Source organism: Lissotriton vulgaris, unplaced genomic scaffold (assembly GCF_964263255.1).
Source record: "Lissotriton vulgaris unplaced genomic scaffold, aLisVul1.2 SCAFFOLD_310, whole genome shotgun sequence".
Classification (NCBI taxonomy): Eukaryota; Metazoa; Chordata; class Amphibia; order Caudata; family Salamandridae; genus Lissotriton; species Lissotriton vulgaris.
Genome location: NW_028254046.1, coordinates 1603121 through 1630078, shown reverse-complemented (window position 1 = coordinate 1630078; position 26958 = coordinate 1603121). Strand labels below are relative to the sequence as shown.

Below are 26958 nucleotides of genomic sequence, written 5' to 3'. Positions count from 1 at the left end.
CTTTAGGTAGGAGTGTGTGGGGGGTCCGGATAGCCGGTCAACTATCCGGCCTGTGGCGGTAAGGTCATGATCGGTGAGCACTAATTAGTAGATCCCTATGAGTGGGCGTCACCCATTACGGATGGGAGCGCTCGAGGGAGGTGGCCATTGGCCCCTCAACGGGTAGGCGGTCCCTTCTAAGGATGGGACGCCGAAAGGAAAGGAAAGGCGGTCAAGGCCCCTTCCTGGGTAGGAGGGGCTACAGCCCCCTCCTGGGGAATTTCCCGGGGCCAGGATATCTGCGACGGCAGATGTGGTAAGTTGTGTGGGGTTTGGGAGGGGGTCTACGCTACCTTCTAGATACCTCACACGAGTCCTCGAACGACCTTTAAGTGGCGTCGAGTTTATTGGGGCCCCCGTCAAGTCAAGGGAAATTGGTAGTTGCACTTGAGGTACACCTCTGTGCGGTCGCCCCTCACAAGTGAGGGGGATTTTCGGGTTTAGGGATCTTGACACCGGTTACGACCTTGCCGTTGGCCCTTAAACGTTAGGATGTACAATTTCAAAATTTCAAGTTAATGTTTTGTAGGATGTTAGTTCGGCTAGGAGAACCTTTGTATTAGAGAATATGTTAAGGTTAGCCAAACATCGCAATGTGGTAATGAAATTGTACATAATATGAAACTGTTATTTTAATGTTTTTTAATTTTGTTTCATATTTTAATAAATACGGCCGGGAAGGGTAACTCCCTTCCCGCCTTCCAAAAAGTTCAAGAACTGTTTCCGGTTTCCCATCCTTGGGGAGTGTGTTGAGAGGGGGTGGCGGGTATCGCGGCCATATGGAAAGGGGCGACCATTCGGTCCTCCCGAACGTATGGCCGAGTACCACGAGCCCCCCGGGAAGCAATTTTTGGGCGGGAGGCGAGCCTCGGCTGGTATGCCCGAAGCGGCGTAGCCGGGGCGCGCTGTTTCCCGCCCTCGAGTGGGCTGGTCTAGACACTGACTCGGCTGGCCACGCCCTAAGGGCAGGCAGGGGCGGGTTTACGCCCGCCCTGAAGACGGATAAAAGGAGCAACAAGCCAAGAACGCATCCTCTTGTTCCGGTGCTCTGAAGCTGCACCCCCTCGCTGCACGTGAGCTCGAGACGGAACGAAGAGCCAATTTTGAACCCACCCACCAGCCCCTGAGGACAGCCAGTTGTTTGAATAAAGTTTGATATGGTAATGCTATTTCTTGCAGGTTGTGGTGATTGTCGTGTTATTCTTAGTATGCAATAAAGAATGGTCAGCTACAATATGTTCTTCAAATAAAGTAATTATGCACTAAGTATTGATCAGTAATCATACGTGAAATGGTTTAGGGTTGTTTTTTAATTGAGTTATTTAGTTAAATTGTCGTATTTATTTTTTGGTCGGGCGGTAAGGTCATGATCGGTGAGCACTAATTAGTAGATCCCTATGAGTGGGCGTCACCCATTACGGATGGGAGCGCTCGAGGGAGGTGGCCATTGGCCCCTCAACGGGTAGGCGGTCCCTTCTAAGGATGGGACGCCGAAAGGAAAGGAAAGGCGGTCAAGGCCCCTTCCTGGGTAGGAGGGGCTACAGCCCCCTCCTGGGGAATTTCCCGGGGCCAGGATATCTGCGACGGCAGATGTGGTAAGTTGTGTGGGGTTTGGGAGGGGGTCTACGCTACCTTCTAGATACCTCACACGAGTCCTCGAACGACCTTTAAGTGGCGTCGAGTTTATTGGGGCCCCCGTCAAGTCAAGGGAAATTGGTAGTTGCACTTGAGGTACACCTCTGTGCGGTCGCCCCTCACAAGTGAGGGGGATTTTCGGGTTTAGGGATCTTGACACCGGTTACGACCTTGCCGTTGGCCCTTAAACGTTAGGATGTACAATTTCAACATTTCAAGTTAATGTTTTGTAGGATGTTAGTTCGGCTAGGAGAACCTTTGTATTAGAGAATATGTTAAGGTTAGCCAAACATCGCAATGTGGTAATGAAATTGTACATAATATGAAACTGTTATTTTAATGTTTTTTAATTTTGTTTCATATTTTAATAAATACGGCCGGGAAGGGTAACTCCCTTCCCGCCTTCCAAAAAGTTCAAGAACTGTTTCCGGTTTCCCATCCTTGGGGAGTGTGTTGAGAGGGGGTGGCGGGTATCGCGGCCATAATAGTATCTCACATCTTCCGCTCCTAGAGAATCTATACACTGTATCCATTTCGGATCCAGTGACACTGTAGGCAGGTTTACTGGGCTGAATAGCGCTTCGAAGGCGGATTCCGCTGTAAGGATATTAATCCGTTTGCCGTGTGCTAGTTCTCGTTCATTTGCTAATGCGATTTGCACTGCTTTCACAGTTCTTTCTGTGTGACTGAATGTTTTTTCTGCTTGTGTGTACAAGTGAGATTTAATTGAAATTGGTACCTTTTCTCCCTCATTAGAGGTCAGGTACGTGAATCCGCATCTTCCTGGGATGACTCGGATTACAAGATCAATCGTGTTGTCACGTGTATCTAATTTTGTTTTTGCTAACATGTCTGTTTGCAGTGATCTCAAAATTTCTGTGTGTTTTTGAGTCCAATTGATTTGTTTAAAATCAGGTTTAATTAGTTCGTAGAGAGGTTTAACCCTCTCCGCGTAATTTAGGATGTAAGTTCTTCCGAAATTCAGAAAACCTAGAATGGATTGTAAATTCTTCAGCGTCTTTGGAGCTTGGAGTACAGCGCACTTCTCTAAGAAGTTGTCCGCTAGGCTTTTCCCTTCACTTGATAATTCGTACCCTAAAAACAGTACTGTCAGATGGGCAATTCGAGACTTTTTAAAGTTGAATTTGTAACCCTCTGCTGCGAACCCAAGTATAATGGTGTTCACTCTTTTCAAATGAGTATCCAAGTCGTCGTCTGTGAGATAAATATCATCTACGTAAGATAATGCCTCATCATCATAGATTTGTAGTAACTCTGTTACTCTAGCTGAGAATAGTCCTGGGCTGTTCTTGAACCCCTGTGGGAGTCGACAGAATTTTTTCTGTGACCCAAATGCAGAGAAAGCGGTCAAATATCTGCTTTCTGGTGCAATGTTTTGACAAAAAAAACCATTAGATATGTCTAATGTCGTTTTATATTTTTTCCTAACTATATTATTCATTAGGGCTGCACTATGCGAGTTTTGTACTGCAAAAGTTTTGCAACATGTATTAAGATGTCTGTAGTCCAAAACTAGACGATATGAATTGTCTGGCTTGGAGACAGGAAACAAAGGATTGTTCATTTGAGAGGTGCATGTTTCAATCACCCCCTGGTACTCAAGTTGATCTAAGATCTCCCTGACCTGTTTTTTAGCTTCTTGCTTTATGGGATACTGCCGTTGGGCAGTTGGTTCACTTTTTAATTGGATTTTTGTGAGGAGGTGAATCCTCATCCCATCCTACATGATTTTTATACAATGCAGGTGCCTGGGCCACTGCCCATTTCCTTGCATAGGTATATTTTTTGTGAATCGGAATGTGATTCGAGAAGGCAGGCATAATCACTTCTTCGCCACGAGGGCACTCCCTGAAAATAGACCTCTTATTTTCCTAGTCTTATCACCCTCTATACGCAATGTAATTTCGTATATTTTATGGGGCTCGCTAAGTCTGGCGTCGGCAGTTTCAACTTGAATGTATTCATTCATGTCCACTGTCTCCAGATGACTCATCAAGATCTTGCGCGCTATACTGATTTCTGCTGCACTGTCCAACATTGTCAATGCCCACTCCCCGTTTTTCAACTGTGTCCTCAGTATTCTCGGCATGGTTGATTACTCTAATACTGGCTACCTTCTTTTTCTGAAATTGAGATTTCTTATTTTGAGCAGGTTCCTTGTCTTTGGACTTGGTGTGCTCTCCTGGGTCTGACCGTCCTCTTCTTTCCGAATTCTGTGGAAAAGATCGAGAGGGACGTGTATCAATACTTTGATATCTATCAGGTTTTTTCAGATTATCCCTATTTCTAAGGTTATATCTTTTCTCAGAGGGCTCCCTCTGGGGAGACTGGCGTTCTCGAGTCGGAGTTCTTTCCCTCCGTCGAGGAGACCTTCCTCTGGACTGGAAAACTTTTTCCTTGGGAGTGGATTGTTTATTTCCATCCCAGCTCTTTTTAGGAGTATTTGAATTATTTTTAATAAATAATTTTTCAGGATTTTCGAGCAGTTGGGGCTTTACCGGTTTCCCACCCAAGCTGTCTCTACCTAATTCTTCATAGCATTTTTCTATGATTTTTGCAAGCTCAACAGGATCTTTTATATCTGTTTCCTTCAACTTCTGGCGGATCGCCACAGATGCTGCTTCTCCTTTAATGTTGGCTAATAACATAGCCGAGACCTGCTTGAAGTCTTTCAGTAATTTCATACCTAGATTTAAAGCGGGCTCTGGACCGAATTCATTTTGAATCTGTTTTAGCACTTCTGGTACTACCGCCATAGACGGAACACCGTGTGTTTTTGTGTAAATGGAAGCAAAGACTGTACCCCAAGTGTCACAGTCCTCCACGTGTGGTGCGATTCCCATAGGAAGGCAGATGGTCAAGATTCTGTGTTTCTCAATAGGGGTAGTATCAGGAAATACTGCCTCTATTTGAGTGATTTTCTGTGCTAACCAGAAAGGAATTTGTTCCCGTTTCACGGGTGTTTTACCAAGACATGACTGTATGTTCTGTGGTGTAATTTTATTTGTGTTCCCCTGATGAGGGGTCAGCTGTGGTGTATTAACAGCTGGTTGGACTGTTGCAGTCCGCATTACATATTGGACTAATTGCCTATGTATTTTAATTAGTGTTTTGAGCTGTACTAACAGCTCTTCCTTAGACATTTTTACAATGTCAGGATGTGGTGTGTAGCTGGCTAGAACCGGCCACGTGGCTCCTGGTCTACCTAGTGGACCGAGCCTAGTTATGTGATCATTGTGTTTTAGGGCGCCATTAAACCAGAGCAGGTGCTCTTGAAATTTAAGTGGAATTTCAATCTCCTCGAAAGGAGCGTACTCTTCCGGAGGTTTCTCTATTTTGTAATAGTGAAACTCTTTTGTTCTAGCGTTTACCGCTGGAAAGTTTATCCATGAATAGAATACCTCTGTCTGCCGATACTCGTGAGCCTCTATCACGAAAATTACTGTACCACCTTGAGGTGTCAGTCCGTTCTCTATAAGTTTTAACGTTATAGATTTTCTTAAGTGGACCGGGATGTCGATAGCATCCGGGTCAGTCTGTAGGAGACTCGAGTCCTCCTCTATTAGTAGGGATGCCAGTCTAACTGCTTCCCTTTCTTCTTCACTGTCTGTCATTTTTTATAAATGCAGGCTTTGCAGAGTTGGTCTCCAAGGAGACAAAGATTAGGTGCACAATATTTTGGAACACTGTATCCTTCAACGTTGAATAAACCAGAGCTTTACATAGGAATCTCTTCCTACTGAGTTCGGGCGGATTTTAACCTTTCACCCACTCCAGACGTCTATTGGAGTATTTACGGGAGAAAGGGGTCTGTGTGAAATATGCACGACTGAGTTACTCTAACGTCTTGCGTTAGTTTATCGCCTTACCAAACGTTGGGCGCCATGTAGTGTAGTTCCTAGTTTCCCACTAGGCCCTGCGCATTGGAATAACATAAACAGTAGTATCGACGTGGAACTGCGGATATTCCAGGCCTCCACTGACTATGCTAAACTTAATTGGGTGTGTTACCAACTAGCTCAGAGGTCACTGGAAACTTTCTTCTCTGCATGGGAAGTGATCAGCTTCCCTGGCACAGACAAGAAGGGATTCAGCTTTCCAACAACCGTGCAACATGACAACTTTGCTCCTCAGATCAAGAGTCAATCTCTAGGGTCGTGTGAAACAATAGACATGTATTTCACTCAGTCAGTCTAGTGCAGTTTACTTTCACGAGATGTAGAGAATAGAGAGACGGGCGTTTGTCAATAAAAAGGTTAACATTTATTGAACAGTCTTTCTTCTCGTACAAGAGAAATGTATTGCCACAATTGCAAGACTTGTTATGATAAAAAGTACGTACAGTAAGATAAGTTTTGCGAAATAGAACTGTAAAAGCATTGATATGGTTTCTTAGCCATACAATGGTTTAAAAGTAATAAAACATATATACAGTCATATATACATTAGGCTAAAATACTCAACTGGTGCTTCTAACTATGCCTACCCCAGTGTGTCTGACCTAAGCCTAACACGTGGAAGGGGAGTAAGTAAGTAGCTTTAAGTTAAGTTGGTTTTGCCAAGGTTTGTTTCAAGAATTCTCATCTAAGGGTTTAGTCAACACCATACCTCTGAATAGAATGATGGAGGTTTGGTATCTCCATCAGGGGAAGCTCGATATCCCTGTCACCCGCAAGGGTAGACCGGAAACGCCGGAGCTGGATTTCTCTGCACCAGAAAGGCAGCGGCTCTTCTTCAGCGCGTCGAGTGAGGAGGCGGGGGACAGCGTCCGCGGGCAGCTGGAATCTGCTGGATGTCTTCGCAGAGGGACGGCTGTTCAGCTCCTAAGCGTACTGCACCATCGTTCGCGCTTTAGCAGCGATAATGGTATCAGTAGCTTCACCACCACAGGGACAGCAGGCTGCAGCGACAGGGTGCTAGCTTCACCAACACGGGGTCTTGCAGACAGCTAGCAACAGTACAACAGCTCTCATTGCTTAAGGCAACGTTGGTAATATTTATACCCGACAGGTGCCGGGTTTGACGCAAGTTTGCTGGACATAAGACGTCAATTAAAGATGTCACTAGGAAGTGATAGTTATCAGTTGCTCATTAGAGTTCCATTACTAATCAAAACACAGCAAGCGGGGATTTCCAGGTTTGCTGAGTTTTTATCTTGTTGAAGAACTCGGAGTGTTATCTAGGAATATCAGATAGGGACTTCTGCTCTGTCATTGCACTAATTGGTCGCAAAGGAAGTGACAGAGGGAACTATGCTGAAATGTGGCTCTGTTCGTGTGAGGCCAGAGATGACTTTTCTGAAAATCGCACTTGAACGGTTATGCCAATATAGGGAATAAATGGATTTATAGCCGAATAGGGGCATAAGGTCACAGTATCGATCAGGAACCTAGATAAACACGCAACACTTTCAGGGCAGGCGTAACATGTGGAAGCAGGATAATGAGACGGCGTTGACCTGGCCGTTCATGGTGAGCGAGGAGTCTAGGATGATGCCGGTGATTTGTGCGTGGTCAGTAGGTGTTGGGAGGTTCCAAGTGCTGTGGGCCACCAGGAGTTGTTCCAGGTGGAGGGGGTAGAGCCCATGATGAGGACTTTGGTCTTCTGTGAGTTGAGCTTGAGGCAGCTGTTCTTCATCCGGGTGGTAAATGCAAAAGAAACAATTGATGGACAGAATGCAGAACAATGTTCTACATTCACCCCAGTAGAGTGATCTGGGCCTAAATCCATAGTTGTTTTGCTCATCATGCCATTCCAATTTGGACCAAGCCATATGCAAATCAGTCTTGACCCTACGCTTAATGGGAACAGTCCAGCCGAACTGCCAGGCCAGGTCCTTCCTGGACTGGAAACACGCATCCTAGGACCGGTTTCAGGCTTTCACCAACTGTTTCTTCTTAATTCAGGTGGTGACAGCCTTCTTCCCATCATGGAAGTTGTTCTTGGCAACTGTGGGTTTGTTAGTGAGGCAGAGAATTAGCTGGGTGTCGTCGGCATAGGAGACAATGTTGAGTCTGTTGTTATGTTCCCCAACCTAGGCCTAAGTATTAAAGCAACCTTTTACCTACTTTTGTCCTACTTTGCTCTGCATAACGGTTCTAGCACTGACCTTCTTCCCAATTACGGGCAGAATAAATGTCGATTGGTGTCCTTGAAACTAGCCTTATTTATTATGCATTGAGATTTTTAGTAAAATCCCCTGCACATGACGTACATAACAGGATTAACATACTCTGTACAAAAGTAATCGCTATCTTCATCCTGGGGTGACAGAGCTGCTTTGCAAGATTGCAGTTATTGATTGAGGCTCATTTACATAATCGTACTCACAACATATTGATTGTTGTAAGAATGCACAGGCTATCTTTGTGGTATAAAAGAACCACACATTCACTAGGTTACTAGAGCAAACGCTTCCACACTGACACAAGACACTGAGGCCCCTGCGGCCCCTGCACACTGAAGCTTCAACACTCAGCTGTCTGACATCCCTTGCGGGTTGTCCAACTCATGACCAAGAATGGGTCCTTCATTCTCTCCCATCAGATAATGGGGTTAGCTCTTTCCTATGGGATTCTCGGCTTTACACCTGCATACATGCTAGGTACACTTAGCTAGGGTTCGCATCGTAGGAGTACGCTTAATTACTGTCCTGTTTATATACCTGCATATATTTACTGTTTTAGGACTATGGTAGAATTCTACCTTCTATTTACTCTGTTTTTGCTTATAATCTACTACGTTAACTTCTGTCTATTGATTGTCGCAGCAAACATGTTTTTTACTATTATGACGCTGGTTCAATAAATGCTTATTGAAAACGTCCCCAATGTTTATTCTGTGCATCTCTCTGAGACTGAGTGAGCACGATTGACTGAGCGAAAAGTACTGTACTGTTTCCACGATCCTTGAAGGTTTAGGGCTCTCATGTTCAATGGTTGCCAAATGGTTACCAGAAACTATTTGCTCCTTGTTAAGGTAAGGGGGCTTATGGTGGCACTGTGAGCTAGCTGGTCTATAGGCTGGCATATCATGTGGGTGTCTGGAATCAATATAGACACCAATCCCTCAGTTTATGTTGCCCAACAAACGTGGAGGTCCTATGTATTTTTAGGAGCTACACAACACTGTGGTTCCTGACGATGGTTGCGAGAAGGGGCTATGTAGATATTGAAGAGAGTGGGGTTCAGGGAGGAGCCCTGAGGCACTCCTCAGCTGATCTTTCTGGGTTCCAAGTAGAGTGGTGGTAGTCTGACTCTGTGTTTGGCCAGTGAGGAAGGAGCGGATCCATTCCAGGGCTTTGTTGCGGATGCTGGTGTCGTTGAGTCTTGTGCATAGGGTGCGTTGAGAAACAGTATCAAATGCGTCTGAGAGGTCCAGGAGGATGAGGGCTGCAGTTTCACCTCAGTCGAGGAGTGTGCGAATGTCCTCTGGGGCGTTGAGGAGGGCTGTTTCTGTGCTGTGTTTGCTTTGGAAGCCAGATTGGGAGAGATCCAGGATGTGGTTTGCTTCAATGAACTCAGAAAGTTGGGCATTGATCGCCTTCTTGATGACTTGGCCTGGGAAGGGGAGAGGCGAGATGGGGCTAAAGTTCTTGAGGTTCGTCGGGTAGGCAGAGGGTTACTTCAGCAAGGGGTTGATATCTGCGTTCTTCCATTCTTCCGGGAAGGTGGCAGAGTTGATGGAGCAGTTGATGGTGTGGCAGAGTTCTGGGTTGATAGTGGTGCCGGCTGTGAAGATGTTTTGCAGGCAGGGTTCCGTGGATGCTCTTCATGATCTTGAGGGTGTTGTCAGCGGTGAGGGGAGTCCTGCTGAGTAGGGTCTGTTGGGTTCTGGTGTTGTGGGGTGCGGTGGCTCCAGGTGTGTGGGAGGGTCTTGGGTTTCGAGGTGTTCAAAGCTGTCATGGATCTCCTTAATCTTGCAGTGGAAGCAGGTGCCAAGGTTGTTGCAGAGGTCTTGGGAGGGTGGGATGTCTGCTGCCTCAGCTGGGTCTGGCAAATTCTTTGACCCCGGCTAATAGTTCTTAACTTTGAAACCTGAGGCAGTTAAGAGGTACTTTGAAAGTGTGCTTTATCATTCAATCACAAATCATTCTACTCAGTAGGAACTTAATTTTGTCTTTATCTCTTGAATTCACAAATATTTTGAGCCTTCGGTGCTTTATGACATTGACTTTTTGTCTGCAAAAATGGCCTATTCCATTTTCAACCACAGCAAGAACCTCCGAAGTTTTTATTGGAAACCAGGAAATAAGACCACATTCTTTACTAGTTAGGGGAACGATACATGACCTGGATGTTTCGGGGGCTTTTAAGATCTTTTTGGTAAGATTGATTACACGTAGGAAGCTAATTAATCTTTTCACCATTTATGATGGTGTTTTCTGAGGCAGCACATCAGCTAAGCATATCTTTTCAGGCATATGGTTCCATGCATATCCAAAGCCTACCACAGGAGAGGAGTTCAAGCTCCTTTATTGGAGGCTGCATCACTGACTTTCAAATGCTATTTGTCCACCACAGAGGATAGCCACTTGTAGGGCATATACCTTTTTTAAGCATGATTAACTGGGTGCATCCTCTGACAGAGACTCAGGCAAGGAAAATGTGCATCAGTTTACATGAAGCTGGACCGGCATGTGTTATCTGGTACTCCCATCATTTGAGGCTGTGGTGTCATATGCCCAACCACTTGGGAAGAAGAGAGAGACCGACACAAGACTGTGAACAAATATGACTTTGATGGTGATTCTGGTATTTTCAGTCCTTGCTCTTTCTCCTTCACATCATCCACCCAACCATCACTTCATAAACATTTCACATGCTCGGCAAAGGAACCTACAAGAAACTTGACAGGCATGTTGGAGAGGCAGGAGTAGGGGATGAGAAATGCACACGAGGAGGGGTTGCTGGTGCTGTGCACCCTCACAAGACTTTTAAATAGTAATATCTTTGAAGTAGCTTTCTACCCCTCCTGCCTGTAGTGAATGATTCCCACTCAATAGTGAAGGAGGAATAGCATAAACTATCAGGACTAGAATTATCGTGTTTCTAATTTTTTCTATTCTAACTCTTTTATCAAAAAATGTGTATAATACTTCCCTTGGATGGCCTACATCTGCTATAAGTAGATTTCTGCTAGGCTTTTTGGAATTATCCTACTGACATGCATCTGAATGGTGTATATTTTTTTATTTTTTGGTTGTTTGTGGGTGGAGGGTGGTTGAAGTTGATTGCATGGTTTGTGGCTTGGATTAGACAGCTAGCATTTGACCAAAGAACAATCAAGGGGTCATGAAGATATTCACTCAAGTTAAGACCTGCCCAGACCCTCTGCAAACAGTAACACTATCTCTGTGTCACCCCCTCAGTAATCATAGAATCATCTTATTCAAACAAGGACATTACTTGAACTCTATGAAACGATGTAACATAATTTGGAAAAAATAGGAACTTCCTAGAGAAGGAATCCACGTCTGGATCAATAGTGGTAGAGCCCATACTTTACCACTGAGGCTCCAAGTTTCCTTGCCTGGCAAAAATTTGTATTTGCATTGACTCTCGCTTAGTTTTGTCCACTTGACCTTGCTTTCCCACATGTTTGTTGTTTTTTCCCTTCTCAATTTCCTTTTGTGTTAGTCTTTTCCCTGACACTTCTCTGAGCTTTTGTCCTTGTTACTTAAATGTTGTCTGTCTTACCATCTGTCTACTTCTGTTCAGCAGTCTCCTGCTTCTTGGTGTCAAGGGGTCAGTGCTAGTATCTGGTCTCATTTCTAGTATCTGGTCTCATTACTGTATCCTCTACCCTGTGTCAGGGTATGCCACTTGCCCCTGTTGCGGGTAATTGCTGCCTCTGCCCTTATGCTGCCAGCTTGCACTGGGTTGGGTGAGTAGAGGAACTGCAACCTTCATACGTTCCTAGAACCTCGGCATGTCAGTGCCATTGAAGATAGGCATGGATGGAATTGTTGCAGGGGCTCCGATGCTGGCACTCATTGCCTTTTGGCGCTACTTGAGTTGGTGTCGAGAAGATCATGAGGCCTCTTAGCTCTTCTTACTCCGCTTGCTTGATCCTAATAAGTTGGTTATGGTCATCTGCTTGTTGAATTGGCAGACTAATTGTGTGTCCCTCCTGTAGGCTACTACAGATCTCTGTGAACCTCTTGGTTTTAGGATTCCTGATCTTTGGGATTTACAGTACTTTGTCTCATTAAACAAGCACTGCGAGAAGTCTATTTTAAAGCGGTCTCTGTTTAAATAAGTTTGCAGTTTTGGCCTTGCAGTAGTGCATGGTCTTTTAAAAGTTGAAAGTAGATATCTATATTTGACCACCCCATAAATAAATGGATTACTTCCACATTACAGTTTTTTTCTTGTTTGAGTTTATTTCTTTTTTATTCTTTTATCACCCACAAAATACTGAATTGGTTTTAGGTACTGATGATAATTTATTTTCCTGTTTGTGCTCTCCCTGCAGAAGACAATGATGACTTTCTCACAGTGACAGAGTGCCAGTACATCATTAAACGTGAGTTAGAAAATCTTCGAGCAAAAGATGAACAAACTGTTCCTGGCCACGCAAAGGGCAAACTTTATCCAGGGAAATCAATAAGTAAGTATATGTCTTAATAGTGTCCTAAAGTAATTTAGGGAACCTTGCTGAAGAATTAAAGTACTTTAGGGGCAATTGCATTCAAAACATATAAATATTTGTTTGATTTCTGGTCAAACTCTTTTCATGGGAGTCGTTTGTTGTATTTCAAAGTCTGCACCGCATACTACCAGGTTTACTCATAGGAACTGACTTTTCATCCTAAGAGCACCAAGTGTTAATTTAGTTGCTTAATTTGATGGAAACAGAGAGACTATGAGGGGGATTAGTACCATTGCTTGTACAGTGAGAAACATGACAGAACCTCCAGAAACTCAGAGCTCTTTTATTGTCCTGTGGGAAGAAAATGCAGAGAATTCACACAAAGCAGAGATGAATACAATTTTTCAGGTGATAATAAGTAGGCCGTTACACTAAAAGCTACTCTTGTCACATCCAAAAGTTTGAAGAATTGTTAAGAGCTATTACTGTTGAAATACACTCTCCTGAACTGTTTCTTGAACAATTTGTTGTCTTTAGCTGCATGGAGGTGTGGTCAAGAAGAGGGCTTCACCTAAAGGGGGCCAAGACGCATATGAGACTAAACCCCAGTAAAGCGTGCTACTTCTGTGAAATTTTGTAAAGCAAGCATTGGAGGACAGCAGTGTTTTCCATTATGGAACTTGAATTAATATTTATTAAGACTGAATTTATTTGCTTTTAAACATGATCTTTTAATACTTTCTTGTTGGAGAAACACCTATTGTCATACACCAAATTAATAACTATCTGAGCTTCTTTATATTAGAAAAATGAAAATTTGTTTTTAATAAGTGCTACTTTACTTGTTTAAACACATCTTAGGCCTCTATTTCACAAGTAAAAAGGAAAGAAGAGAACAAATACCCAGAAAAGACGACTCCGCTGTTTTCGTAGTCATTCTGCTGTACAGTCCCACCATAGGAGAGTTCACAATTTGAGTGATAAAGGTGGAATCTGCCTTGGGGAAAAACTAAGAGTTCCTTTGGGATGCTTTAGGTGTACTTGTGTCAACTTCTGAGTTGTAACCCAAAAAAGAGTCCAGATTGAACACTCCTCGTCAGTACCATAGTGGAACATGCTGTGAGCCACAAAGACCCCTGAGGATGCACATGGCATTCCCAATATCAAGACCGTTTTTGTTGGATATCAAACATGTCGCTATCACAAGGTACATGTTAGTGGCATTTTTGATGTTGAAGATTAGGTGCAAGATAGGTTTTCATTAATGTCAATGACTTCGAAGATGAGACATACAGCACAGCTGGCTTCAGCATTGAGGGACGAGGTTTTGACATAAAAGGCATGTTCAATATAAAGGACACCAAAAAACTGAAAAAAGTTAAGAGTGAGCTTTGGTGCACAGAAGCCTATCTTTCGAGCTTTCAAGATTTTGTTCTGACACTAGCTTGTGAGTAATCCACTGTACCAAAACTAGCTTAAACGTCAGTCTAAGAAGGCACTTGTGGAGCCAAAGTGTCATTCCATTTTTAGACACCAAATCTTCATTGTCACTCCACTCCAAAATGGGAAGTACTCTTGAGGACAGAAAACAGACATTGCACCCTGGCAAACCTAAGACACCCTCCATGCAAAGCTTCTTAAATATCCCCCAAGACTCCAATGTATGTGCTTGGAATATCAGTGGAAGCTCCTAAACCTTACTTGAATCTATTCCTCCACAACCTCAGTTTTAAATGTTTACAAATGTGATGAACAGAACAAAGCTTATCCCAAACAGGTACCCTAGTGAGATGGGGAGCAATGGGTGTCTGTCCCTTGTTTCCTACTTGTGAATGTTTTCTGGCAAGCTTTCTTCACTTCTTCATCCCTTTTAATGATCCCCAAAACACTTCCTTACTCAAGGCTGGGAACAGGTCTTCTAAGACAGTTGCGCAAATTAGTCCCTCTCCTCTCCCAGTCGATGTTACGCACTGTGGTCTCAGCCACCATAGTATCTAGACTTGACTATGGCAATGCGCTCTACTTAGGCCTGCCAAAAATGCTGACAAACAGACTTCAGGTAGTCCTAAATGACGCCGCAAGACTTATTTTTAACCTTCCGCGGAGAACGCATGCCTCTCCACTACTAAAAAGTCTACATTGGCTGCCAATTGGACAGAGGTCCGTTTTTAAAAGCCTTTGTATAGCCCACAAAGCCATCTATGGGAAGGCCCCGACCTATATCAAGGAGCGGATCGAGATATATAGGCCGGAAAGAAATCTCAGGTCCGCTGATGCCAATCTCCTTGTATGTCCTCGTTTTAAAATGTCCACAATGGGAGGGAGATCTTTTTCGGTTTTACTACCGAACCTCTGGAACGCCCTGCCTGAGACACTCCGAAAGGAGGGAAATCTACTCCGTTTCAGGAAAGCCTTGAAGACAAATCTGTTCAGAACAGCACTCAGCTCAGCCTAAGTACTCCCCCTTTCAATATCCCGGATGTTATGTTCTGTGGTCAAAGCGCCCTGAGACCTGCAGGTGACCCAGGCGCTATACAAATCCACTATAACAATAACAATAACAATAACAATAACAAGCACTAGGCTTGGCTCCAGGGAGTACCTGGAGTGGGTCCTGATCGAATCTTAGGCCCTTGAAGACTCCTTCGCAGCCCCCGGCACCAAGTGCAACTCTTTCTGTAGCTGCTTGATAATGACGTCAACAAGAAGCCTTAGTAAATAAAATGGTCACCGTTAACATTGGGTGGATCCTGCAAAAGATGATCTCAGTCCCAGCAGTATTAACTCATCATTTTAGATCCAAGGTCAATTAATAAAGTACACTTAAATTTGCTGAGAGTAATGCCTCTTGTGTACAGCAGCAAAATGCAATACAAATACTGGGTTTCCTGGCAAATACTGTACGTCTTATCTGTACACCGCATATTCAGAAAGAATAGAAGGATCTGGGTTATTTATTGATGAACACATTTTAAGATAGGAACAGTATTCTTCTTTCCCTCACTTCTGACCTTCAACTCACCATCAACAACCATCATTCCCATGGACTACTGAGCATGTTGTACCCTCCTCAGGGATGGGTGGTGTCGCACTTTTGTAAATTTGTGGCTCAGAAGAGTTCTTTGCTGGGAGAAACAATAATGTGAAGCCAGAGCACTAGTGTTCTCCATGATTGTAAGAACACTGGGAACAAAACCCAAGTGGAAACCAAAACACCAAACATTGGACCATGGACAGCATGGTGCAGGTCAGTGAATCACTATAGATAGTCATCTTAATGGTACTCAGTATGATCTCAATCCTCAGCTCAGGCTCCTTGGATGCCCTGATTGTGAAGTTGAAGGCAGAAGAATCCAGCCTGTCCCCCAGCTCCAAGTGCTGCCATTCCTGGTGCAGATTCTGCATACTTCTTTGCAGTTCCTGAGGCCCAAGTACCAGCCCAGGGGTTTGTTATTGTGCTGCAGCTGGTACTGTTGGCCCTGGTTCAGCTTCCAGCCAATCCTGATTCAGATGCCAAATGATCCCTGTTCAATCTGTGCCAGCCTAACCTTTTGGTTTGGCTGCCACAACAGAGCCTTCCTCCAGACCCTCTACCTGCAGTACAGCTTAGTTGAAGGGCACCGTTAATCACAAAGGCATGCACCCAGTAACGCTGCACCATGTTGTCACTGACAAGTTTTTGAAAGCACTGCCCAGTCCCTCCAGAGAAAGAGGGCATCTATTATTTCATGGCAGCAGCAACTCCCCACCATAGTTACACTACTGGCCACTGAGCAGCAAGTGCTCAAGCAGCTTTAAGAGATTCAAGGCAAGACTTTCTGTGAACTCCAGTCCATGGACAAACCGTACCAGGCTCCAAAATACACTCTGGGTATTTCTGGGAATCTCCAAGCTCAGTGTACCTTCCAGAATGGTAACAAGGCAAGTGTCTGAAGACATAGAGGAGGAAAATATGCCAGTCCGGGTGTCTGCCCCTACGTCAAGCGAACACGAGCCCCATCATGACAAGCTAAGATCTTAGGGCGAGATGCATTCCTTGTCTATGGGAAAATGTGTTCATGCATATGGCCCATAATCTATAGCATGAGTTCGACCAGTACACGTCCTTGCTCTTGAACTATGCTCAAGAACAGTATATAGTCATGTTCAACCCGGGCAAAGAAACTGCAGAACAATGGCTCCTGATGACTTAACGACTGGCACCAAGAACATGAGCTCTCTCTGTCTTTGCATCAGCAATCATAGTTCAAGTCATCAGGAAAAAAGTTAAAAACATCGACTTTTGGGAGAAAGAAACTATTAAAACTCTTGATAAACAAGTTGCTTCAGCAGTACAACACTGTCATGGTCAGGATCAAATCGTTGAGTGTCTTCCAAACTGTACCACAAGAACTCCCCGCACCCTTTGCTTCCAGCCTTTTTAGGTGACGAAGTACATTACCCAGATCACAGACCTCGGTATGAGCCTCCTTTTCCTAAGGAAATAAACAAAAGAAGAGGTGACCGTTGTTGATGATGAAGGATTTATAAAGCATGACAAATACCCTGGGGTGTCTAGGTGCTGCCTTTAATACATACAGATCAGGACGGACTAGGGTGAGAGACGTTATGCCTTAAACAATCAAGTTTTAAGGCCCTTTCTGGATTTTAATAGGCTGGACTCTTTCTTTTTTTTTTTTTTTTTTTGGTAAACCTTTATTGATGCATAAAGCAGTTACAAGTCCGGGTCAAAAAACCCTCACAGCCGGCCAGCAGTACAGTGTCGGTCAAAGCAAATCAATCAACCCATAAGAGTGCAACAACCCGCCTCCCAAATGCCCCGTTGCAACTCAGGATGTTATCGGTACCATATCGGCGTCAGGATAAAAGAGGTTTCTTTTAAAGTTTTAGGAAGGAACAGGATCTGATGCCAAACAATCCAATAATACAAAAGCAAGGGGTTATCACAGCTCAGGATATTCACAGTCAGGACTACTGCAGGCAGGACGTTGGCGTTGACACACCTTAAGCAGGATAAACAATAAGCTATACATTTCGCCCACCAAAACAGTATATGCCCGCTGCTACATAAAAGCGTTATAGAAACATCCACCCCTGTAATCTGTACCACCAGGACGTGTAGAGAGCAGCCTATTACACAGTTCCCAAAAGAAGTAAAAAAGAGGAGAAGTGAAAGGAAAGCCAAGAGATACAAAGAATAAGAAAGAGGCCCTAGAAACAGAAAAAGGAAAGAACAATAGGACCCCTCCCCTAACCCCCCACCCTGCACCTCTGCCATTGGCTACGGCCTCCCCCATAACAGCGTGCCTGTCGCCCGGTGTGTGAAACCTGAAATATAGAAGAAAGAAGAAATATAAAAGAAGGAAATATAAGAGAAAAAAAAACATATTGGGGGTCCCCCAGTACAGGCCCCCGGCACCCCCGCGTAGCGTACAAGTATAACAGCGCTGCTACAAGATATCCGAGGCACCTATCGAATCAGAACAGTAGTCGCCCTGCCAGCTCACCCAGTCACCCAACCTCAATGAGGGCCCCCCCTTTCAGCATTTGAGGGAAACTATCACCATTTTGTAACCCAGCCCCACCCGGTCTTAATCAGAGACATGCCCCAATCCGCACAAATCGTAGCCAACAAAACACCAAGAGTACAATAGACAAGGATATCCGGAGAGGAGCAGTAATTCTCGCAATACACCAGGATACGACACATTTCACAGCCGTTCACAGCCCACGACCGCCTCCCACGCAGCGAGGCATAGTCCGGTTCAGGAAGAGTAGGCAATTCAATTTATCTGGGTTGCGCAACGATGTCAGCCACAAGGGAGAGGGCAATAAAGAAGTCCCCACAAGCCTCACATCCGATGGAATCCCCAAACCGTCCATGTGTCCATGTACCAAGTTCCATTCCGACGATGTCCTTTGTAACGATCGAGGAGACCCCACGCACTGGACTCTTTCTTTAGTGTGGATGGCAAAGAGTTCCATAGCCTGGTAGTTGTGGCCGTGAAACTCTTACCACCCCACCTTGCCCTGCTGCATCTAGGAACAATTATGTTTCCATGTTCGGCAGATCTGAGGGGTCTACAGGAATAGATGGCTTAAAACATTTCGCTAACTGCATTGGCCCCAAGTTGTTGATTGATTTAAAGGCAATGCAGAGTGATTTAAATTAGATCCTCTTGGCTACTGGTAGCCAGTGAAGATGGAGTAAGGCTGTGGAAACTGAGTAAAATTTTGAAATATCTAGCAGTACTCTTGCTGCTGCATTGTGAGCAGTCTGTGGTTTTTTAATACCAGGCTTAGGAGCACTGGAAAGGAGGGTGTTACAGTAGTCCAGTCTTGAGGATATCAGCACCGATACCACAGTTTTCCGCAGGTTCATAGGTATTGGTGGAAGGATTTTCCTCACCATTTTCAAGATGAAAAAGCAAGCCGAGGGGACCGAGTTGATTTGTGCTTCAAAGGACAGCTTGGTGTCAAAGATAACTCCTAAGGTTTTGGCTTTGAGCACTGGTTTAGGTAAGGAACCAAGTTGGACTGGCCACCAGCTATCCGTCCAAAATGAGGGATTGTTCCCCTGCACCAAAACCTCGGTCTTGGAGGAGTTTAGCTTCAGGCAATTGTCTGTCATCCAGTTAGCTATATGGCTCATACTGTCATGAAAGCTAATGGCTGTCTGGATGGATGGACTGCTCACCAATTCGATAATTTGTTTGTCGTCTTCATATAACACAAGGGCTAATCCATAACCTTTTACTAGTTCAGAGGAAAGAACTCTACCTTGCCACGGTCTACCCTGGGGACAGCAGAGCTCCTCTCAGAAATGAACTAAATCTTTCCCTTCACTACCATCAATAGACCCCAATAACCTTACTGCATTGTTCATCTCATTGACGGAGCAACAAGTCCCAAGGACATGCCAATCCAGGCCATGGGTGCCTCTGTCAGCATAAAAGAAAAACCCTGCAAGAGGAAAAGAGGTGGAGAATCTTCTCCTTCCGAGGCTAATTGAGCCTGTTCCACCACCAGAAAGGGTGTAGACATATTACTCTGTCTCCCTGTGACGAAAAATGAAGTAGGGTTCTACCCAATCCTTGACTTCTACAATACAAATTAGTTCCTCATCTGATGTTTGTTTGGATGATCACTCTGGCTCGGGTGCTGTCCTAAACAATCACTGGTTGTGTTAGGCAGACCTCCAAGACGCTCCTACTCCATGTGCCAGTCTGAATACCTCTGATTCACGGTTAGAAGCCAAAACTATCAGTATAGAACACTGAATAAGGTGTTATCAGCATCATGTAGGTCTTTACTTCAATCCTAGCCCTGCTGGCTGTCCTTGTGTAGCCGCAGAAGAGCCACACTTTTAAAGAGTTTTATATAACGCAAACTTGACCCGAATTGGGTATCAGAGCGCTTTACAGTTACATTACATGAGGACACACATTCATTTTTGTTAGGCACGGGGAGATTAAGTGATTTGCCCAGAATCATAGGATATTCAGCGTCATTGCCGAGACTCGAACCCAGTTCCCCAGATTCGAGGTTGACCGCCCTAGCCGTTAGGCCAACTCCTCTCCCACACTTTCTGTATGTAACCAATTTTTTAATCTGATCAGCATGCAAGACACTTATGATATTTGGTTCTCAGTGAACTACCCCAAATGCAGCTTGGTGGCATCCAAAAGAAGTCAGTTCAAAAGGCCTGTTCTGGACTCCAGCCTGGTGAAAGCGGCCTCTTCTCAAGAGATGGTTATTGGCATCAGCTAGACTGTGAATCACAGCTTCAGCAATTTGGCAGTGACAGCTTGTGTTTCCAGATGTGTCTGCTCCTGCAAGGATCCTACATAGAGTTGATGCCCCCTAATAGAGCACACATACGTTTGTTGTAGTTCTGCGTATCAAATCATTGGGACCAGCTGTTCTCTTAAGACATGAAGCAGATCCCAGTGTGGCTATCCCAGGGTTCCCTGTTGCTACAATGTGGACATGCTCCCAACCCCTGGTTTAGATGCTCTTTCATCTGGCCCTCCCTATACAACATGATCATCACCTCATCAGAGCAGGGAATGGGGCATTGATTTAAGGGAACTCTTCAGTAGTGCCTTATTGGACCAGTAAAATTCATCCCTGGACATGAAGGTTCTGAAGCTAATGGCATTTGTTCTAGCCATGAAACCTTTCGTGCCAGTGATGAAATAAGGAGTGGGGATGTCTTACAAAACTTCAGCTCTATTTGAGCACCTACCCCTCACAACGCTACCAGACAGTAGTGGCTCGGATGGGATGAGGTTTACAACAGGGCGTATTCCTGAAAGTCTCCCGTATTGCAGGGATTGACAACACAAGAACCGACATCCCGAGCTGCTTCCATTGCCATTTCATGATGAAATTCTCCAGGATGTGTAATGTAAATGTAGGTATACTTATATAGCGCAACCTGTCACCACAAAGGGCATCCTGGCGCTTGCCTAGGGAACCCGTCCTGGTATTCCCCTGTGAGAAGCCCCGACAGGGTGTCCACAGGGTGAAAGTCAGGCATCCCGCCGCGAGGGGCCATTGTGGAGATTAAGCAAGCTATTGCCCAGAGTCGCAGAGTGTGAACCCGTGAGTCGAGGAGGCACCGGGACAAGAATTATCGAGTCCGTGGAATTTTTAGCCCAAGACCCGCCGGGGCGGGGAATTGAACCCTGGTCCAGGACCGATCTCAGATTCCGGGTCTGCCGCCTCTAACCCCTGAGCCACACTTCTCCACTGGACGTCCTGGACTTTATCTTCAAGGGCGCCCAATTTAGTTCCAGCATGGCAGGTTTTGTGCAAATCCATTAGGGCATGGTGGGTGAAGGAAGAGAGACAAAAATAGGGAGTATTAAAAAAGTGACTTTCCCCATTTTGCTTTCCATAGGGCTCTTGCTCTCCCCACAGAAAAAAACACTGAAAAGAATGACACCAAACCTGTCATAGATTAGTACTTTACTTAAGGAAGTAACTTTGCTGTTTTGTGAGAATCCATTCAGTAGTTTTCAGAAAGTTAGCATTTGAAAATATTTTGTGATGGACTTGAACAGGCTAAAAAAAGAAACATTTTTTACTGTTACAAAATAAACAAATCTGCTTGGACGAGGAAACTTTTTATCTCATCATCCGTTTTGGGTCTGCAGACCCATAGCCCTCTGATTGGCTGGCCACAGCTTAAAGAAACATGGTAATGAAGGGGATATTAGCTCTCTGAGTGAGCATCTCCTGACCTCCAAGCTCAGGTGGGGGCCACAAATGGACCCATCTTAAAAAAATATGTTAAAAAAATAAATATTCTTTCAAGGGGTCTGTCAATGCTGCCTTGTGGTCTGTGAACCCACAGCAAGGGTTAGTGGCACCATATTTGTCTGGGTTAAAGACCTCCGCAGACCTTGCAGATGCTCCAGCATTGAGCCTCAAACCAGTGCAGGTTTGTAAACCGCCCTCTGAAAAAACAGAGGCCAGCATCCTTTTGCCAACCAAGTACATACATGGGGGGTCTTGCTGAAAGGTATACCATCATTGACGTTGGATGTAGTGTCTGATCAAAAGCACCAGAAATGTCCTTAAAAACAAAAGTTATGGTTCAACATATGTTACAAAAATACTTATGATCTCACAATATTTATACCAATAAGTAACAGTACCTAAAGGCACATACTCAAACCACTAACTAATGCTACATTCATAGTTCTCTCTTTCATAATTTTAAGTATGATATGATATGTACTCTCTTGTGAGACTATTATGACATTTGTAAGTGCATTTGTCGCATCAAGGGTGATGGTATGAGCATTGCATTTGGTGTATGGCTGTTGTGCAAGTTTTGGATTGCACGGTTAAAAATAACTTGCAAGTTTCAAAGTTTTTTTAACATACATAGTTTCTGGATTTTAAACCTATGCATATTTATTTTGTTGGTAAAATGGATATAGTATATGGATATAGTATTATTTATTCTGACAATCGCTGTGGTAGAGACCGTCCACACAGAGCCCTGAGAAGGGTACATTAAGTATGTGTAACTGACATTTGAAGTAAAAGATAAGAACTAGTCTCTGGTCTGGAACTGATACTCTACGGCACCAGGTGGTTAATCTGACAAAGATATTGAAGAGGCGTCTGGGAGTACATGGTTGGGAAGGAATGGAGCGATCTGCCAGTGACTCATTGTGGCTGCTATTGGAAGATAAGCGCCAAGGAAGCAGCAGATTGCCATGTAGTGGTTACAGAATCATTCTAAGATATCGATTATCCGTCCAAGATATTGATCATTATGATTTATTGATTAATGGTATCAACATTCCTATGCATTTATTAAAGAGATTTTCTCATTTTTATTTTAATAATACTTTTAGTGCGAAGGCTTCAGACCAGCGGCATTATGATACAATTTTTTCCACTCCATGACCAAGAAGAGCTGAAGCGTCTTAGTAGTAACTGGTATGCAAGAGTCCGGATCGGCTACCAGCCACTCGGTATGTTCATATGTTTCAGAAAAATATATTCACATTTTCTGTTTTTTACCTGCATGGACATTACCACCTTTGGCTTAATCAAAATTATTAATCTCTCAAACCTAGTGCTTATATTCGTAAAACTTGAATTTATTTTGGTTTTTTAAGTGTTAAATGCCCTAAGTAGCAATACTTTCCCCATGATACAGCACTCTTTGCTTAGCCTTCATCAGCTGGTAATTAAGCTTGTTTCATCCAGAACCAATCCAATAACAAAAGCAGTAGGTTTGAAGATGTCTCCAGTTTATTTATGGAGTGTCTTATGTGACTGTAATATCTTTGATGGTTGTTTTTAACTTTCAATCCGGATTAAGGTGGTACTTTTTATGAATGTGATGTATTTTTTTAATCCTACATTGAGAAATTGTTTTTTCCCCTACAGTTTGCAGGCCAGTAGCTTTTGCTTAGTTACCCCTGTAAGACAATTCCAGTAGGACCACCACCCTTTCCTGGTGCACATTACAGAGATGTATTTTTCCTGTTTTCTTTGCTCTCTGTGTCATCAAACAAGGTCATTAGCCTTAGAGCATCAATGCTCTCAAAGGCTGTCAATTGCATCAAGATTATACGCAGTATATGAAAGGCACTGTGAATCTCTTTAAGAAATGCCTCACTTTGATTAAGAAAGTTTGGGCCTTATTTCGGATTTGGCAGATGGGATACCCCGCCAAAACGTGGCACAGGCCACATCTGCCTTATTACAAGTGCCAAAGGCTACAACACACTTCTAATATGGCGGAAGGGATATCTACCACATTTATGATCGAGTATCCCATCCACCAAATTCTAAACAAGGTCCTTCAAGTTTAACGCGATGCTGCCTTTGTGGAGCAAGAGACATTAACACCATCGGTGCGGTGCAGATTTACCCTGTGCGCTGACCAACTTCAATTCCCATTGTGAGCTCGTCATGAGTGTACGAGAGGTGTACCTCATGATGAGCTGAGCTCGTCATGAGCATCGAAGGGGTTAATATAAGGATGGGGGTGAAGAGGAAGGTGATAATGGAGAAGTGTATTTTCTGCTTACGTTGTAAATGAACATTGACTGTAAGAAACCTAACTAAAGGTGGTTGATCAAAAGGAGTCATGTTGAAAGCTTTACTGCAAGGATAAGATAGAAGACCTCTACAAAATGTTAAGAGCTCTTAAGCAAAGGCACTTTCATTCCTCCTAGTTTGTCTCCACGAGATTGAAAGTGGGTATTTTGTGTCTGAGAGGGAGAATCCAGTCCAAGATCCAGGAAAGTGAAGGTCAAATATAAAGTAAAATCCCTAAAAGCTCTCAATAGATGGAAGGATAAATGAACGGATAGATGGGGACATAGATGGAGTGGTATCTGTGGTTGCTCTTCCTCTTTTGGTCTAAGACCTCTATAACTAAGCTGAATTACTCGGATGTATTCAGATGTATATGTAGCTCACCTCTTAGACACCTCAAAGCCAGAAAAATGGAAAGGAGTTTGAGGGGAAATAGGAGTTGTCACTACATATTCAAATGTAGTTAGAGCGTTTAGCTGACCCTTTGGGATTACCTACTGTTGCTGTTTCTACTTCAGCCCCCTATGCAACAACTTCCGAAAGGGAATTACATGAGAATGCGCTAAAGAAATAAATTGCTCTTCCTTCTCTGTTCTGAATGGAGATAGTATCATATTGGGCATATACCATGTGCTAAGCCCACATGAGACAAGCATCACAGAGAAGCGAATGAGCCGCATTCATAAAGAGTGTTCTGCATTTGGGTGTGACTTACTCCTGAACTACCTCCAAGTTTTGAGGGGTTCATACCTGCTCAAGGACAAGAATTGTCTCAATAGAGATTTTGGTACTTGTCCTTTCTGCTCCCCCTTTCATAGAGTATCCTCTTTTATTGTTTTGCCAGTTTCATATGGTAAATCTGCAAGTATGGGCAACTTCCCATAGTCGCATCTTAGGTCCACTGGTGGAAGCATGTTCTCGGAGGTCGGGTCACCATAATAAAGGTAGTGAACAAATCGAATTTGAAGCTGTATGAGTAAACCCAAAGCTTCATAAACGTCTTTCCCACTCAATTTGTGCGCCTAAGGTTAGTACTAAAAGACTGATATAGTGAGCAGAACCAACAGAGCTCCAAGATGGCCAAGAGTCTTCTGGGCTCTACTTGTTTTTGTTCTTCCATCTGAAAGAATAAGTGAAGAGATTAGAATCTATCCTCCCTCAGAGCAGATTGAGGGGTGAACAGAAAGGGTAGCTCAGCAGATTCTGAAGTAGCGTCTCCTGGCCTGATAAAGCAATGGCCTGCCGTGCCCCTGAGGACCGGAAGGTGATGTCACGGAGAGTGAAACGTGTTTCACCGGAGTGTACAGTGATAGACCTTTCCAAGTGCCAGGAAAGACCTGGATCTGGTTGTGGCAAAAGAGGTGGAGAGAATCAGCACCACTAGGAGGTGCTGAAGAGCACGCTAGGCGGGTTCTAGATCTGTGCTCCACACAAGGTGATGACTGGAACCACAAAAGCCACTGAGGCCAGCTTGGGGCTGTTTTGAGTAGACAAGACATGCCACAGAAGGGCTAGAGATTGAAACAGGACAATACCAAAATTACTTTTTTGCCCAGATGTTGCCACTCCTGTGAGCAACTTGCAATGTCACGGAGTATGCAGTCAATGGGTCGCTCACTACTGACCTCACCAGCGGGTGTAACCCAAGAGCATCACTGTAGATGCAGTCCTTCTAGGCGTGTGCGCCTTTCGTAGCTCTAGAAGTGTAGAAAGCAAAGTTGGTGCTGTAACTTTGCAAGAACGAACGATCTTCGAATAGCGCACACGCTATAAAGACTGCATCTACCATGATGCTCCTGGGGTTCACCTGCTGGTGGGTGGAGTCGGAGTGCGACCTTAGACTTTTCTGCAATGTCACGGAGGAACGGCAGGGAGAAGAAGCTCCATTGATCCATGGTGTGGCGCTTATTATAAAAACACAAGCAGACATGCAAGGCGCAATGCAGCGCCTAGAGGCCAGGATGTTCTCAATGGCGGGAACCCTGGATTCTCTTGTGAGCCATATCTTCAAGACGGAACAAGTGGCTGGAGGATTGGGCCAGAGAGTCTGTGCGATTGAGACTAAGCTGTAGGAAAATGAGGCAGCATCCCATTGGAATCACCAATTTGAAAGCTGCGCCGGGGCCATCATCTCCCTTTTAGAGCTGAAAGACTAGAAAATGAGACACGCACTGCAAAGATCATGATTCTATCTGTGATATCCTCCCATACTAGGCTGGAAGACAAGATGTCCTCTAATTTTTCTGTTACTTCAACGCATGTTTGAACTGGATTCAGTTTGTTTACTAGTAAATGCATGTTTGTTGATTCTTCCTCCGATCCCAATCTGTTTGACTGTGAATGTTGGGTTAAGTTTTCATCTCCTGAGACTTAAATGCTTTAAACGCAGTTCCTGACTAAAGAATGCAAATGGATAACATTATTCTGGCACATGCATCAAAGCTTTTTGCGATCGCAAACGGCGCGAATCGCAAAAATCGGATGTTTGCGGTCGCAAAATTAGCTTTTTGCGATGCATTAAGGTCAAGGCCCTCGCAATTTGAGAATTCGCAATTAATTGCGAGTTCTCAAATTGCGATTGCATTTAAGGAATCGCATTTTGCGATCCCTTAAATGTAATGCAAGAACCACTTTGAAGTCGCGATTTCGCTACTAGGGGTCGCAAATTACCATGAAGTTGAACTTCGTGGTAATTAGCAAAAACTTTGAAAAATGCACTAAAGTGCATTTTTCAAAGTTGTAGGTAACACACACACATGTCTTTGGGACATGTGTGTGTGCAACATTTGTGCACAGATCAATTTCAGGGGTGCAACAGGGTGTCCTTTTGACACCCTTGCACCCTTGAAATTGCATGAGCAATTTGCGAGGACCTATTGGTACTCGCAAATTGAGCATACAATTTCCCATTCATTCCTAAGGGCCTATAAGCCCATAGGAATGAATGGGAAGCGATTCCCTATTTGCGAATCGCAATTTGCGACTTGCAAATAAGGAATGTGTAGAAATCGCTATTTTTAGAGCGATTCCTACAAGCATAGGCTTTTGCGAGTCCTTAATTGCGGTTCCTTAATAATCGCAATTAAGGACTTGCAA

At 44.1% G+C, this 26958-nt stretch overlaps 1 protein-coding gene across 1 annotated transcript in view; it reads left to right on the top strand.

Annotated features, from left to right (window-relative positions):
* Positions 1–26958, top strand: part of ANO10 (anoctamin 10) — a 757832-nt gene that overhangs the window by 84667 nt on the left and 646207 nt on the right. The window contains exons 4-5 of the mRNA XM_086951544.1: positions 12172–12306; positions 22665–22784. Coding sequence (XP_086807670.1) covers positions 12172–12306; positions 22665–22784 — 255 coding nt within the window. The remainder of the gene's footprint in view (positions 1–12171; positions 12307–22664; positions 22785–26958) is intronic.